At 36.3% G+C, this 14,782-nt stretch overlaps 1 protein-coding gene across 1 annotated transcript in view; it reads right to left on the bottom strand.

The window, feature by feature from the left end:
- EFR3A (EFR3 homolog A) overlaps positions 1-14,782 on the bottom strand; it is a 166,548-nt gene that overhangs the window by 108,207 nt on the left and 43,559 nt on the right. The window contains 3 exon segments of the mRNA XM_078153739.1: positions 2,255-2,405; positions 7,865-7,992; positions 11,223-11,299. Coding sequence (XP_078009865.1) covers positions 2,255-2,405; positions 7,865-7,992; positions 11,223-11,299 — 356 coding nt within the window.

Genomic DNA, 14,782 nt, shown 5'->3' with positions numbered 1-14,782 from the left:
GGGGAGTCATGGGAGGTCTGAGGAGGGGTAAAAAGGTTTGGAAGAGCTGATGTGGAGAGTGGAATAGTGAGTTGATAAGGGAGGTGTAAAAGTACTGCTTAGTAGCAATGAGAGCCCATTTGAGGTTATGTAACAAATCTGTAGTGGACCCAGGCAGAATGGTTGCATGATTTTCTCCACCATTCAGTAGCATGTACATAGGAACAAAGGCAATGGACAGGTGGAATGATAACATATGATAAGAGACTCAAGAGGAGGGAACCATGTAGAGTTGAACCCGTTTGCCAAGGGGTTAAGATGGAGAAAGGAGGAAAGAATGGCTAGTGCAGGGGTGATGGCCTAGAAGATAACAGAGGGGTTAAGGCACTGAAGGTCACGGTGTGGACAAAGAGCAAGGTTTGATAAGGGAAGACAGAGGGAGAAGTAGATAATAAATAAATTATGTTCAGATGAGGAGATTTTGGAATTCTTGAACGTGGAGATGGTATGTTTATGCCCATTTATGGTGAGACCAAGGTTATAATCATCTTTGTTTGCAGCTAAGGTAGCATAGAACAGCAGGTTATGAAAGTGAGTGGGTTGAGGAAATGGGAGGTTAGGACATCTGAGAGAGTATCATTACATATGCTGAAGTCCCCTAGTATGAGGGCAGGAGTTGGGGAGGAGAGAAAGATTATAGGCCAGGCACTGAAGATGTGGATTACGTGGACCTCAAAGGAGGAGAGGGTATTAAGTGGTAAGGGGAGAACTTGGAAGTGCCAATAGGGAGCAAGAAGGATTCCCCCATTCCCCTTCAGGGAGCCAAGGAAAATGAGTAAAAGTATAGTCAGTACCATAAAATGGCCAGGAGAATTGTGTCATCAGGAGGAATTCATGTCTTGGGGTAGCCAAAAGATGGAAGGAGAGGGAAAGGAAAAGATTTAAGATGAAAGCAAGTTTGCTACCTATGGAATAAGTATTCCAAAGGGCACAATGGAAGTGGTGGGTAGCATTCAGTTGAGACTTTGGGGTAGGTGGATTGAGAGGGACAGGAATAAATAATACAATAGTGGGGGGGGTGCAGAAAGGGTTTTGATGGTGATGTACAGGGGCTCAGAACAACTAGGTTAAATTAGGTATGACAAGGTATGAGTTAAGTTACTAATGAAGTGAGAGGTGTCTCTTCTTCCCAATGAATACCAGAGATAAGGGAAGAAAAAGAACAGTACGGAGGATCTGCTGGAACGCATGTAGTCAGATAATTTCTCTACTACTCTCACTTCAAGAGGCTAGAAATCAGGCAGAGGACAGCACAGGAAGAGATGGGAGTTTCCCCTCTATGGTTAAAAATGGAAGCAATGCCCACACCATCTTTCCTCACTTTTTCCTTCTGGAGGCTGATGCAGCAAGAAATGGAAGTTGTTCCTGGGACTTCTACCCTGCCTGTCTCCTTCTCAACTTCCATTGTATTGGCTTTACCATATGTCTGGAAGACATTTCCTGCTTACCTTTGTGTCTCAGTATCCTTTGCTGCTATCATGGCATAGCTCAGTCAGTGCTTCATGTATGAAGTCATTCCTGACGCCCTCATGTATAAACTCTCCTTCAAATTACCTTATACATAGTACTTGGCTCTATACATACATCTCTGCTTCTAAGCAATAAAATGTAAATGCTCTGAAAGCTAGAACTGTTTCACTTTTGTTTTTGGATCCTTGGTGACTCACTTAGTTCTTTCAACACAAAAGATACTTATTAAATGTTTATTTGTGGATTTTTTCCAATTAAAACTGGGTTTCCTTATATCTATATGAAGATGAAGATTTCCAGCTTTGACAGCTAATTAATTCTGTGTATACATTATTACCCACAGGTAGAGGAAGATGATGAATATGAAATCAGAACTGAGCTAACAGAGCAGGTCATTCAAAGAAGTAAAAAAAGAAAGATGGTGCATATGCTGGCTGAAAGTGGTAGACAAAGCCAAACAAAAACAAACAGAATCATGAGAAGAGAAGAAAAGATGGCAGATATAAAGGCAGGCTTAACATGTTCAGTCCCCTAATTCATAAACTTAAATAAAAGGAAACAGACACAGCTAATGAGAATTAATTCTAAAGAATTGTCAATTCCTATATTCCTTTTTAACATTTTATTTTAATTGTGTCTCAATATTTTAGCTATTTCATAACTCTTTTGCCTAGTAAGGAAAAGGAGTTGATACCCCAGAACCTAAACAACCTCATAATGAGTGGAACATAATGGCTTTACTCACAGAATTAGTTCCAAGAACTTGTAGTTTTGGTTCTCCTGACTCCAGCAGCTTTGCTACCATATGCAGAAAACTTTCTACAAATGGCTTGATGCTTTGAGAATGGCAAGCCATCAGCAACTGGTCCAACGCCTCCATAGCAATTAAAACATACCTAAGTATAAAGAAAAAGGGAACATAACAACTAATCTCCAGTTAACTCTCATAAAAGGGCTTATCATTCATAGCACTAAAATAACTTTTTTAAACAGGCAAACAACAGAAAGGCACAAATCACAATTTAAGGCAAGTTATCAGATAAACATAAACTTGAGTCTCTCAAAGAGGACTAAAGGTCATTAAAGACAGCATAAGCTAAACCTCACACAAAGTAACTATAGCTAAGAGATTTCTGAAAGGTTATTATACATTTTACTCCTAACTCCACTCATCAGCAGCCTTTCCAATCTGAAGATACCTCTGTCCTGAGGTCCATGCTTCTGATTGGTGAGTATCTACCTCTAACAACCATTACATGAATGGACCAGGCTATATTCACTTTACTCCCAGATCCACTTACTTTCCAGATTTTTCCACCCCCTTGCCAGCATCCCTGGTGCCCACCCTCCTTTCCAGCTACCCTTTATGAGTTGTTTTTTCTCATTGCATATAAACTCCTTGAAAGTACAGACTATCTTTCTTGCTTATATTTGCATCACTAAGTGTTTTGCCCAGTGTCCAGGACACAGTAAGTGCTTAATAACTATTCTATCTGCTGACGTGAAGTTTAAACTGACTCTTGACTCAAAGGGATTCCAAGAGATGGAAGAGAGAAGGAAGAACATACCAACCATAAAGGATAGCAAGTGAGGGGTATTTGCAGGGAATAATGTGTAAGAAAACAAGGAAGAAAGGAAGGGACAAGGTTGTAAAGAACGTTAATACTAGTTATTTAATAGAGAAAATAGGGAGAGACTGGAGTTTAATAGAGCATTAATGGATGGGAGGGAATGGCACAGTAAGCCCTGTATTTTAGGAAAATCACTGTCAGTGAGTGGAGGATGAATTAGTGGGGAGAAAGACTTAAGCAAGGAAACCAATTAGGAGGCTAATGCAAATAGTCCAAGAGATACTTATTAAAAAGGTTAAAACAGAGTGATGGCTATGTGACTGGAAAACAGAAGACATACACAAGAGATGTTACAGAGTGGGAAACTACAAGATGTGGCAACTAGATAGAAACTAGATAGACATATGGAATTAGTAAAAATGAGGAGTCAAAGACAGAAGCAAAGGTCTATATATCAAAACAGCCATAGCAGCATTCTTTGTGAGATGAAAGAACTGGAAATAAAGTGGATCCTGATTAACAGGAGAATTGCTGAAAAAAATCACAGTAAATAAACATAATTCAATATTGTTGTTCAGTCAACATCAAAATCAAAATGATCATACACTTTTCAGCCAAAGGTGGAGAAACCCTATACAGTCAGTTAAAACAAGATCTGAAGCTGACTATGGCTCAGAGACCATGGGCTTCTTATTACAAAATTCAGACAAATTTGAGAAAATAGAGAAAACCATCAGACCATATAGGTATGACCTAAATAACATCCCTTACACATATGAAGTGGAAATGATGAATAGATTTAAAGCATTAGATTTTGTAGAGTCCTGAAGAACTGTGGACAGAGGTTCTCAATATTGTATAAGAAGCAAAAGCAAAAAAAAAATTTCAAAGAAAAAGAAGAGGAAAAAAGCAAAATGACTGCCTACTAAGGCTTTACAAATAAATGATGCTGTTAAAAGTGCTGCACTCAATATGCCAGCAAATTTGGAAAACTCAACAGTGGCTACTGGATTGGAAAAAGATCTGTTTGTATCCCAATCCTAAATTACAGCAATGCCAAACAATGTTCAAATTACCTAAATAACGGTGCTCACTTCACAGGCCAGCAAGGTTATGCTTAAGATTCTGCAAGCCAGGCTTTAGCGATGTGTGAATTGAGAACTACCATAAAACCAGGCTGGTTTTCAAAGGGGCAATAGAACTAGAGACCAAACTGCCAACATTCACTGGACCATGGAGAAAGCGAGGGAGTTCCAGGAAAACATCTACTTCTGCTTCACTGACTACACTAAAGGCTTTGACTGTGTGGATCACTATAAAATGTGGCAAGTCCTCTAAGATATGGGAATACCAGATCATCTTATCTGTCTCCTGAGGAATCTGCATGTGAGTCAAGAAATTAACAGAACTAAACATGAAATAATTAATTGGTTTAAGATTGGAAAAGGAGTATGACATACAGTATTGCCTTATTTATTAACTTATATGTGGAGTACATCGTGAAATGCCAAGCTAAATGAATCAAAAGTCAGAATTAAGGATGCCAGGAGAAATACCAACAATCTCAGATATACAGATGACACTCCTCTGAAGGCAGAAAGTAAAGAAGAATTAAGAAACCTCTTGATGAGGGTGAAAGAGGAAGGTGCAAAAGCTGTCCTGAAGCTTAACAACAAAAAAACTAAGATCATGGCAACTGATCCCATCACTTCCTGGCAAATAGAGGGAGAAGAAACAGAAGCAGGATCAGATTTCATTTGGGCTCAGAGATCACTGCAGATGGCAACTGCAGCCATGAAATTAAAAGCTGCTTGCTCCTTAAAAGGAAAGCTATGGCAAATCTGGACAGCACACTAAAAAAGCAGAGTCATCACCTTGATGACAAAGGTCTATACAGTCAAAGCTATAGTTTTTCCAGTAGCAATGCATGGTTGTGAGAGTTAGACTATAAGGAGAGCCAAGTGCTGCAGAATCTGTGATTCTGGAGAAGACTTTTGAGAGTCTCTTGGCCAGCAAGGAGATAAACCAGTCAATATTTGAAGAAATTAATTCAGACTATTCTTTGGAAGGTCACATACTGAAGCTGAAGTTTAATACTTTGGCTACATAATGAGAAGACAGGGCTCAGTGGAAGAGACCCTGATGTTGAGAAAGACTGAAGACAAAAGGAAAAAGGGAAGGCAGAAAGAGATAGACAGATGGTGTCATGGGAGAAACAAACATGAGCTTGGACAGACTTCAGGAGACACTGGAGGAAAGAAGGGCCTGGCATGCTATAATCCCTGGGGTCACAAAGAGTCAGACATGACTGAACAACTAAACAATAACAACAAACAAATAAATAAAATAGCTCGGTTTGTATAACAGCTTTCAGAAAATTAAAGTCAAAGTGTGTTTGCAAAGATTAAAATATCATATATACTAAGAGAAATATTCAAAGAGAATAAAATTCTAAGCACTCATAGGAAATTAGCTAAGGTATGAATTAGAAAGATTAATTCCCAAGTATAGGGGGAAAAAACTATGAAAACAATATCAAGAATAAACATTTAACCTTTCTAGGAACAGCAAGTGCTAATTAAAAAAAAAGATTTTATTTCATTTTTTCAAAATCAACAGAAGATAAATTATTTCTAAAATTAAACTGCAGATAGGACTACAAGTGGGGCAAAACTAACCTTTCTATATCAATCCTTAACCTCTCTGAACCTCAGTTTCCTCATCTGTTAAGAGATTAGATTATATGACTTATAAAGTCCCTCCCAGATTTAAAGTATAACTGCATGACATATGTCCACCATGAAAAATGAATAATTATACAAATATTAATATCAGCAATGTAATAAATCTCATAGATACCTGGTACACTAGCCAGATTTATAACAGCAGAAGCCAAGAGTAGTCAAAATTGCTATGCTTCAAATACCTTTCCTTCTATTATTCCTGACAACCTAGAAGATTCAGTCAAAGCTGACTCCTATTTAGAATTTAAAGCCCTGTACTCAACTTATCTATCGTTCTAATCATAATATATTAATCCCTTTTCCTACAGTCTATGGTTTAGCTGAACTGGCTTTCTTGTTGTTCATCACATATAATATTTCCCTGTGGGGGGGAGGGGGGGAGACACAGAGCCAAGATGGCACAGAGAAGCCAGGAAGTTGCCTGAGCTCTCCCCAGTTTCCCTCCAAAACGACATTAAATCAAACCTCTAAAAGAATTCTGGAGTGACAGAATCCACAAAAAGACAGAGTGAAACAATTTTCTACCCCAAGATAACTTAGAAGGACTTTAGGAAAGGTCTGCCTCACTTGAATAAAAAGGGAGTGGAGCCCAGCATAGGTGGTATCTAGGCAAGCCAGAGCACAGATCGGCAACCAAGGCTCTGCAGTCCAGGCTCAACACGCCAGCTATAAGGTCTCCAGCCTCAGCTGCAGCAAGCAAACTACCAGACCCAGAACCCAGGCACGACTAGCCTGGGACACTCTAGCACGGTGGGCAAGCCCCCACCCCCAGAGGCCCCAGCTCAGAAAGCCAGTGACCAGGCGCCTGGTCCCCAGTGCAAGAAGCTTGGGACAGTGCCCCCTATACTCCAGGAGCAGAGCTCAACTTTTAAAAATGAGCAAAAAACAGAAAAGAGCCCTGACCACAGAAAGCTACTATGGTGATGGGGAAGATCCAAACACAAACCCAGAAGAGGACAACAATGTCAAAACATCTACATGCGAAGCCTCAAAGGGGAAGATGAATTTGGTCTCAAGCCCAAAAAGTCCTCTTAGAAGAGCTTAAAAAGGATTTTAAAAATTAAGTAAGAGAGTTCATAGAAGAAAAATTTGGGGGGGGGAAATGAGTTATGCAAGAGAATTATGAAAAAAAGAGTCATATATAATATCAGGCTCTCTGTGCACTTACACAGAGTTCCTCCATGGTCTTAGAATATACTCCTGTCACCTTCTATAACTCCCTAAGCCCTTCAAGACAAGTCAAGCAGTACCTTCTGCAGCAGAGCTTCTTAGCCTAGGATCTATGGGGTCCATGGAAAGGTTTCTGGGATTCCGTGAACTTGCATGGGGAAAAATCTCTTTATTTTCACTAACTGAAATTTGGCATTTCCTTCAATTATGAATGTAGGAAACAAACCACTGCAGTACAGAGTACTCATGACCTTGTCGCCAATGGAAATCACAGATATTTCCACATTATATTAAAGTTGTTACATGTATTCAAAATATTATTCTATGAAAATGAGAGCTATCCAAAAGTAGAATGGTTTCCTCTCCATTAGAAATCTTAAAGCAAAGAGCTAATGACCATTTGTAAAGTGTGTTTTAGAAGTAATTCTTTTTCAAGTACACAAGATCCTTTCTTAAGATCAGATGCCACCTCCTATAGGAACCCTCTCCTAACTCAAGTTAATAACACTGTTTTCTAATTACCTAGGGCTGCTTTGAATAAACTTAATATGATTATTTGTGTGCATGTGACATCCCCAAAATAGAATGAAATTCCTCAAAACAAAAGACAGTTGTTTTTGTCTTCGGACCCAAAACTTAGTACTACGCTTTTGCACGCAGAAGATGCTTGGCAAATGCCTAAGGAATCTGTGCTGTACTGCAGACACACAGTTATATTCATAATAAAGAGGTTCAAAAACTCCTTCCACCTATAGCCAATTAATGCTAACTTTATTAGACAATTTTTAGAAAAGCAGAGATAAAATCTTCACACCAAGAAAAGGAATTTATGCTAAGTAAATACTTAGATGCTAAGAATGATTTTCTTACCCAGACCGGTGTCTGACAACATCTCTGCTCAGTCTGTCAGCCAGGTAAGAACCAATACGATCTAGTTTCTCTGGGGCAGATACAGCATAAAAAGTCAGTTTCTCCATATCGGCTTTAACAAGACCATCCTAAATATAAGACAAAAAGTTATCTTAATTTTTTTTAAACTTTAACACGTTATTTTAAGGCTCATTTATTTCAAATGCCCTAGTCTTGAGCTGGGGGGTCAATTCACACCAAAAGGATTAATTTAAGTATTACTGCCTTAATGCTAATTCCAGCTTAAACTCATCTAAGTGCTTCAAAGTGAAGAAATGCCTCATTTAAATATAACAGATTAGGCAACAGCAAAGCACAGGAAAAAGTTGAACTTAAAAGTCATGGAACATGAGTTCAAATCTCAGCACTACTACCTACTACTTCTTTGACAAGTCACTTAGCCTCACAGGCCTCAGTTTCCTTATCTAGTAAAGGGAGGAGTTGGAAGTCTCAAAGATCCCTTCCAACTCTAGACTGATAATCTTATTGAGATTTAAATAGTCAGTCAATTAGCATTTGTGAATTATCTCATATGCCAGGCACTATGCTAAACAAAGGAGATAACAGAAAGGAAAAAGCTATTTCTCACCCTCAAGGAGTTTACACTCTAACGTAACCAGCTAAACAAAATTATCAAATTATAATTCTAAAACATATATAGTAAATTAACTGATATCTTCAGGGACTGAGAGACATAGACAATCTATAAAAACCTGATGAATAAAAAGTGTTCTTGTTAAAAAGATGGATAACCAGAATTTCTATCATTTCTAAAATGTATTAATCTACTTTGTGCCTTAAAGTATACTAAGAAGACTGAACCTTTCTTTAATACAGAACCTTGTGGTGCTTCATGTCATGATTTTATTGAAGTAGCCTCACTATCCAGTAAAAATGACAACTTATATTTTTACAGTGCTTTAAGGTTTAGAAATACTTACTACCTCACAAGCCTATGAAGCAGGCAACAAAATTATGATCCCCATTTTACAATTGAGAAGATTGAAGTTCTGAGAAGTAGTGACTTGCCCAAGACTACAAAGCTATTAAATTTCAGAGCTGGCACTCAAATCAAGGTCTCCTATCATGTAGGAGTTTAAATCCTTTACTTCGATTTTTGGTCTTTTTCTCTTTCTATTGAAAATAGAATGGAGCAACAAACTTTTTTATTTTTTCTTAAGCTACAGACACTGGTTGTCTGTTAAGATCTGGTTGTTTAAGGTTTTATCATCTATACATGTTGAACATTTCATGTAAATCCTTTTTCCCACCAGAAATTAATTCACTTTTTAAGTGACAAATAGTTCAAAGAAACTTAAAAATTTTATCTCCTATAAATTAAAATTTTCTCTGATTTATTTATTATCTCACTCAATCAAATAGAAATCTACATTTTCCCATTTGGTACAGGAAAAACATTCTAATTCTTTCCCTTACCTTAGAGGCAGCTGGATACCACAGTGGATAGCAGCACTGGATGTGGATTCAGAAAGACCTGAGTTCAAAGCCTGCCTTAGTTATAAGGTCCTATGTGATCTTAAACAAGTCATTTACCTTGTCTGCCTCAATTATCTCAATTGTAAAAAAATGGCGATAATAATACTACCTACCTTACAGGGTTGTTGTGAAAATCAAATGAGATAATATTTGTAAAGCATCATGGTAATAAATACTTATTTCCCTTCCCTTCCCCCTTACATTCATCTTAGGTTATTATTCTCTTTACCTGACATGCCTCTTTAAGCAAAAGTCTGCTTACTGTCCCCAGAATAGGCCTAATGCTGTGTAATTATCACCTTGCTATGCCTTTGCTCATTCTATTTCTTTCTCATGGAATGACCTGCCTACCTTTCCACCCTATCCATAAAACACCTGTACATCCTCCAAGACCTAACACAAGTCTTTTCTTCTCAAGAAGCAACACTAGACCACTCTGGCTACAGTAACCTATCCTCATTCTCCAAATTCATAGTACTGATTGTCAATTCCCACTTACACAATAATCCATCATAACAAAAGATACTGGAAAGGCAGCAGAGTATAGTAGTAATAATGTAGGACTCGAAGTCAAGAAAATCTATATTCAAATCCTACCTATGACATAAGATATATAATCTTGTGCAAACTGAAAGATTTCTCAAGGCTCAGTTCCCTCATCTATAAAATCAAGCAACAATAACTGTAAAACAGAATTAATAATATCTGTTTCAGGGTTTTTATGATATAATGAATATTATCATCCTATAAATTTCACAGTTCTGTGTGTGTGTGTGTGTGTGCACGTGCATGTGTGTGAGAGAGAGACAGACACAGCATGGTGCAGTGGATATATATGTATTGTTGAAGTGACGAGGCTTAGAATCTAATTCTGCCTTAGTTACTTACTTAATAGTTGTGCAGTTATGGACAAATCACTTAACCTCTCACAGAGAGACAATAATACTTGCTTTACCTACCTCAAAGGTATTTTGATAAAAGTACTTAACAAACAGCACTATATAATGTGAATTATAATTACATTAATTTAACAATTTATTAAGTATCTATCTTTAAAACACTGTTTAATAATTCCAACGCTTCTTCTGTAGTTTAACTTTTCATACTTTATTTTCCCCAAATAGATTTTTCTTCAGCACAAGTGCTTTGCCTTGTACTTTACTGTATTTCATATAGTTTCTTGCAGACTCAATGGTGTTCAATAAATATTTGTTGACTGATCTCTAAATTTTCATAAATATAATTTGCTTTAAAAATCAATAGTAAGTAGAATCTTAAAGTTTACGCCAACTTAAATAATTCTATGGTTGTTATTATCATTAGAAGGAAATATATCCAGGAAATACTATTTGGTATTTTTTCTGAATGCTGTAAAAAACTAAGATAAACAAGACATTCAAGCATTTTCATTTAAACTATGATCAAATAAAACCAAGAGATTTATTTCTTAACTGAAAATCTCAAAAAAGGACTGTTTTTATGTCGCAAAGCATTTAAAAGCACAGAAACTTTTATTATTATTTATATTTAAGCACTACTATCTAAAATGGAAGCATAGCAAGTAAACAGGAACATTACATATGGCCTATATAACTGGAAACCTAGATCAGAATCCTTTTGTTTCTAGTATTTTCTAAGTCTAAGATAAAATTAAGAATAGATACAAATGTTAATATGACTTATTTCAAGAAAAAGCATTTACCCTCCTCCTAATGAAAAAGTTTAAAGGTAAAACTATAGAAAGGAAATTGAGAGCAATGGAGTCCAGAAGAGGGAGGAGTGAAAGAGTCTGGCAAATAGAAAGATCAAAAGTCAAATTTACTTTTGGATCTTCAGGGAATATGTTATCCACCAGACGTTTGTAACGAGGACGCAAAGCAGCACAGCAGCAGCATAATCCTGTAAGATAAATAAAATGTAAACAGTATTAATAATTTTTAAAAGAATATTATATTCTAAATTTTGAGGAACAATTTATAAGTAAACTGTCATGCTTAAAAAAAAATTGAAACCATCTTATGTAAGCTATCAACTGATATTTCCCCTTCCTTTTCTGTCCATACCAATAAACAAACAAACAAACAAACAAACAAACAAATAAAATGAAAGGCAGCAACACTTGGTCTCCATTTCCTCTTCTTTTACTCATTTTTCAGTCCCTTAACCCTAGGTTAAGGGTTGAAAGTTGGCTTCCAACTTCATCATTCAAATGAAACTACTCCTTCCAAGGTTATCAATGATTTCTAAATTGCTCAATCCTACAGCTTTTTTTTTTAAAAATTCCTCAAGTTTAAATTACCTCTCTATAGCATTTTACATTGTTGATCATCCCTTCAATTTAGCTCCTTGCTCCTCCTTGAGTTTTCCTGACACTGCTCTCAGATTCTGTCTCCTTTGCTGGATCATCACTGAGGACCTACCCCTTACCCACAGTACTCCAAGCCAGCAGTCTGTCCTGGAAGACATTCTTTTATCTTTCTAAATCTTGTTCTTAGTAATTTCATCCAGCTTCCACAGTTTAATTATCATCCTTATGCAAATGATTTCCAGATCTTTCTCTCTAGTATCACGTGCCTTTTAGATATTTCCAACTTCCAATAAGCATCTCAATGGTGGGGCAACTAAAAAGCATAGTGGACAGAGCAACGGACTAGCAGTCAGGAAGACTTGAATCTAAAAGTGCTCTAGACACTTACTAGATGCATAGCCCTGAGCAAATCACTTAAAACTCTACAGACTCAGTTTCCTCATTAGTAAAATGTTGATAATAACAGCACCTACCTCACAGAACTGCTGTGAAGATCAAATTGAATAGTATATGTAAAGCACTTTGCAAACCTTAAAGCATTATATGTTAGCTAATACCTCAAATTCAAAATTTCTAAAGCAGACTTCAGTATCTCCAACCCTCCTACAGCCCCCAAAATATCCTTCTTCCTAACTTTCTAATTTCTTAAGTACGCCCTGGTGTACTTAAGAAAGTTTGACTTTTCATTTTGCCTCACCCCAATATCCAAAGAGTTGTAAAGAACTCTCAATTCTATCTCTACAACATTTCTTTTCTTTTCTTTTCTTTTTGGTGAGGCAATTGGACTTGCCCAGAGTCACACAGCTAGTGAGTTTTATGTGTCTCAGGCCACATTTGAACTCAGGTCCTCCTGACTTCAGAGCCAGTGCTCTATCCACCGTGCCAGCTAGCTGCCCCTCTATAACATTTCTTGAAATCATCCCATTCTCTCCACATATTCAACCACCATCCTAAATTCAATTTCTCTCTAACCTGGACTACTGAAATATTATTCTGCCACTTTATTGGGGGAGGGGGAAGATCTGGTTTTATTTTCTATCTTTCTTTTTATTCTCAGTGCTTAGCACAGTACCTAGTACAAAGTAGGGACTTAGTATGCTAATTTATTAATCAAGCATTGACTTGCAGCTACCAAGTTGAACTGCTAAAGCATAGTTCTAGCCAAGTCATTCCTGCTCAAGAAAACTCCACTGTCTCGTTTTACTTCTATGGTAAGATACAAATGTCTCTGGCATTTAAAGCCCTTCATTTTCAGGCTCCAGACCATTTTTCAAAGCTTACTGCATTCGTTCTCCCCTTCACACATTCCACATTCCAGCCAAACAAGACATTCTATCTCCTATTTCCATGTCAGTGTACAAGATCACTCCCATACTTGAAATACACTTCCTCTCTGCCCTTGCCTCACAGAATTTCAAACTTCCTTCAAGCCCAACTTAGAGCCATCTCCTAGGCAGGGTTTTTCCTAATGCTCCTGTTGTCAATGCACTCAACTCACAAACAGTTATTTTAATTATTTTGTATATACTGTGTAAGAGGTAGCGTGGTTTGGTGGAGAGATAACTGGCTTTGGAGTCAGGAAGACCTGAGTTCTGACATATAACTTGAAAGTCACTTAGGTTCTCAGTACTCTGAGCAACTAACTACAACAATCCTTCCCAAAATATGTTTACTCTAAGTCAATAATTATTAGGAAGAACATGATTATTTAAGGAATAAAAAAACTAAGGTTAATATTGCTGCTTTAAATTAGAAATCAACTAAACTTATTGAAAAGCTTAAGAAAGAGAAAAGGGGACATTTCAAAGTTCATTAAAAACAGTACACTTATCCTTTCTTTGTAAGACATCCTGTTAAGTACTGTATACTGTATCAATCACCTCATATATTAACCACAATGACTCAATTGTTTTTCTCCTTAATTGATTCTGCCAAACATAATTTACATCTTCAAATTTTGAGCCCTATATTCACCTCTAGTTGTAGCCTTCAAAAAAAGTTGCTCTCCTATTTCTACAGGTAGGCATAGATTCAAACAAGACAAAACTCTATTTTTCAAAATATTTACTTACTTCTTAAATATAGTTATAAAATCTTCACTAATTCCTAATGAACCACATTCCATCATTAATTTTCATTACACCAAAAATTTACAAAAAGCATATTTAAAAAATATCAAAATTCCAAAATTTTAATACATTTATCCATAAAGTTATAATGATTTCTTTCCAAGTCATTGATAACAACATTTTAGTCTACTGTCTCCCCCTAACATCTCCTTTACCCCAGTCTAAGCTTAGCTATAGAGAATAAATATCAGAGGAAGTAAAACATTCTCTCTTCACTCCATACCTACAAAATACTGAGTGAATGAAATGAAATGAATGAAAGAATGAAATACAGCTGTACCTTAATATTTCCAATTTTTTTGTTCATACAATACAATTTTTTCCTCAATTCCATCTTCAAACTATTCATCCACTTTAATAGTAAGCTAATTGAGCTAGATAAGCATTTCAATTTCTTAATTTGGGTAAGAAAACTATGTTTAGAAATTAATAAAAGTAGTTTTATTTGTATAGCCCTTGATTATCTACAAAATAGTACAAAATCTAGGTTCTCTGACTCTTCATTAATCTGTGAAGTAGGTAGTACATCTGTTATTACTGCCACTGAATAGATAAGAAAACAGACACAGAAACTAGGGGAGTATTAGGGGACAAAGGAGAAATAGAACAGGTTGGGATCTGCGTGAGAAAATAACCAAGCCCTGAAACAAGGCCAAAAATATGTGGAGAAAAGAGGTAGCATAAGTCTCACTTATAAACTATGGAGAGAGAGAGAGATATATATATATATATATATAATATATATATATATATATATATATATATATATATACACACATATAGACATATATACATACATATATATACATATATATAGACACATATATAGACATATATAGACATATATATAGACATATATATAGACATATATATGTCTATATATGTGTGTATATATATATACACACATATATAACATATATAGACATATATATAGACATATATATA

Source organism: Phascolarctos cinereus, unplaced genomic scaffold (genome assembly GCF_003287225.1).
Source record: "Phascolarctos cinereus isolate Bilbo 61053 unplaced genomic scaffold, phaCin_HiC Scaffold_4;HRSCAF=312, whole genome shotgun sequence".
NCBI lineage: Eukaryota > Metazoa > Chordata > Mammalia > Diprotodontia > Phascolarctidae > Phascolarctos > Phascolarctos cinereus.
The sequence above is the reverse complement of the archived record's forward strand: the minus strand, read 5'-3'. Positions and strand labels throughout refer to the sequence as shown.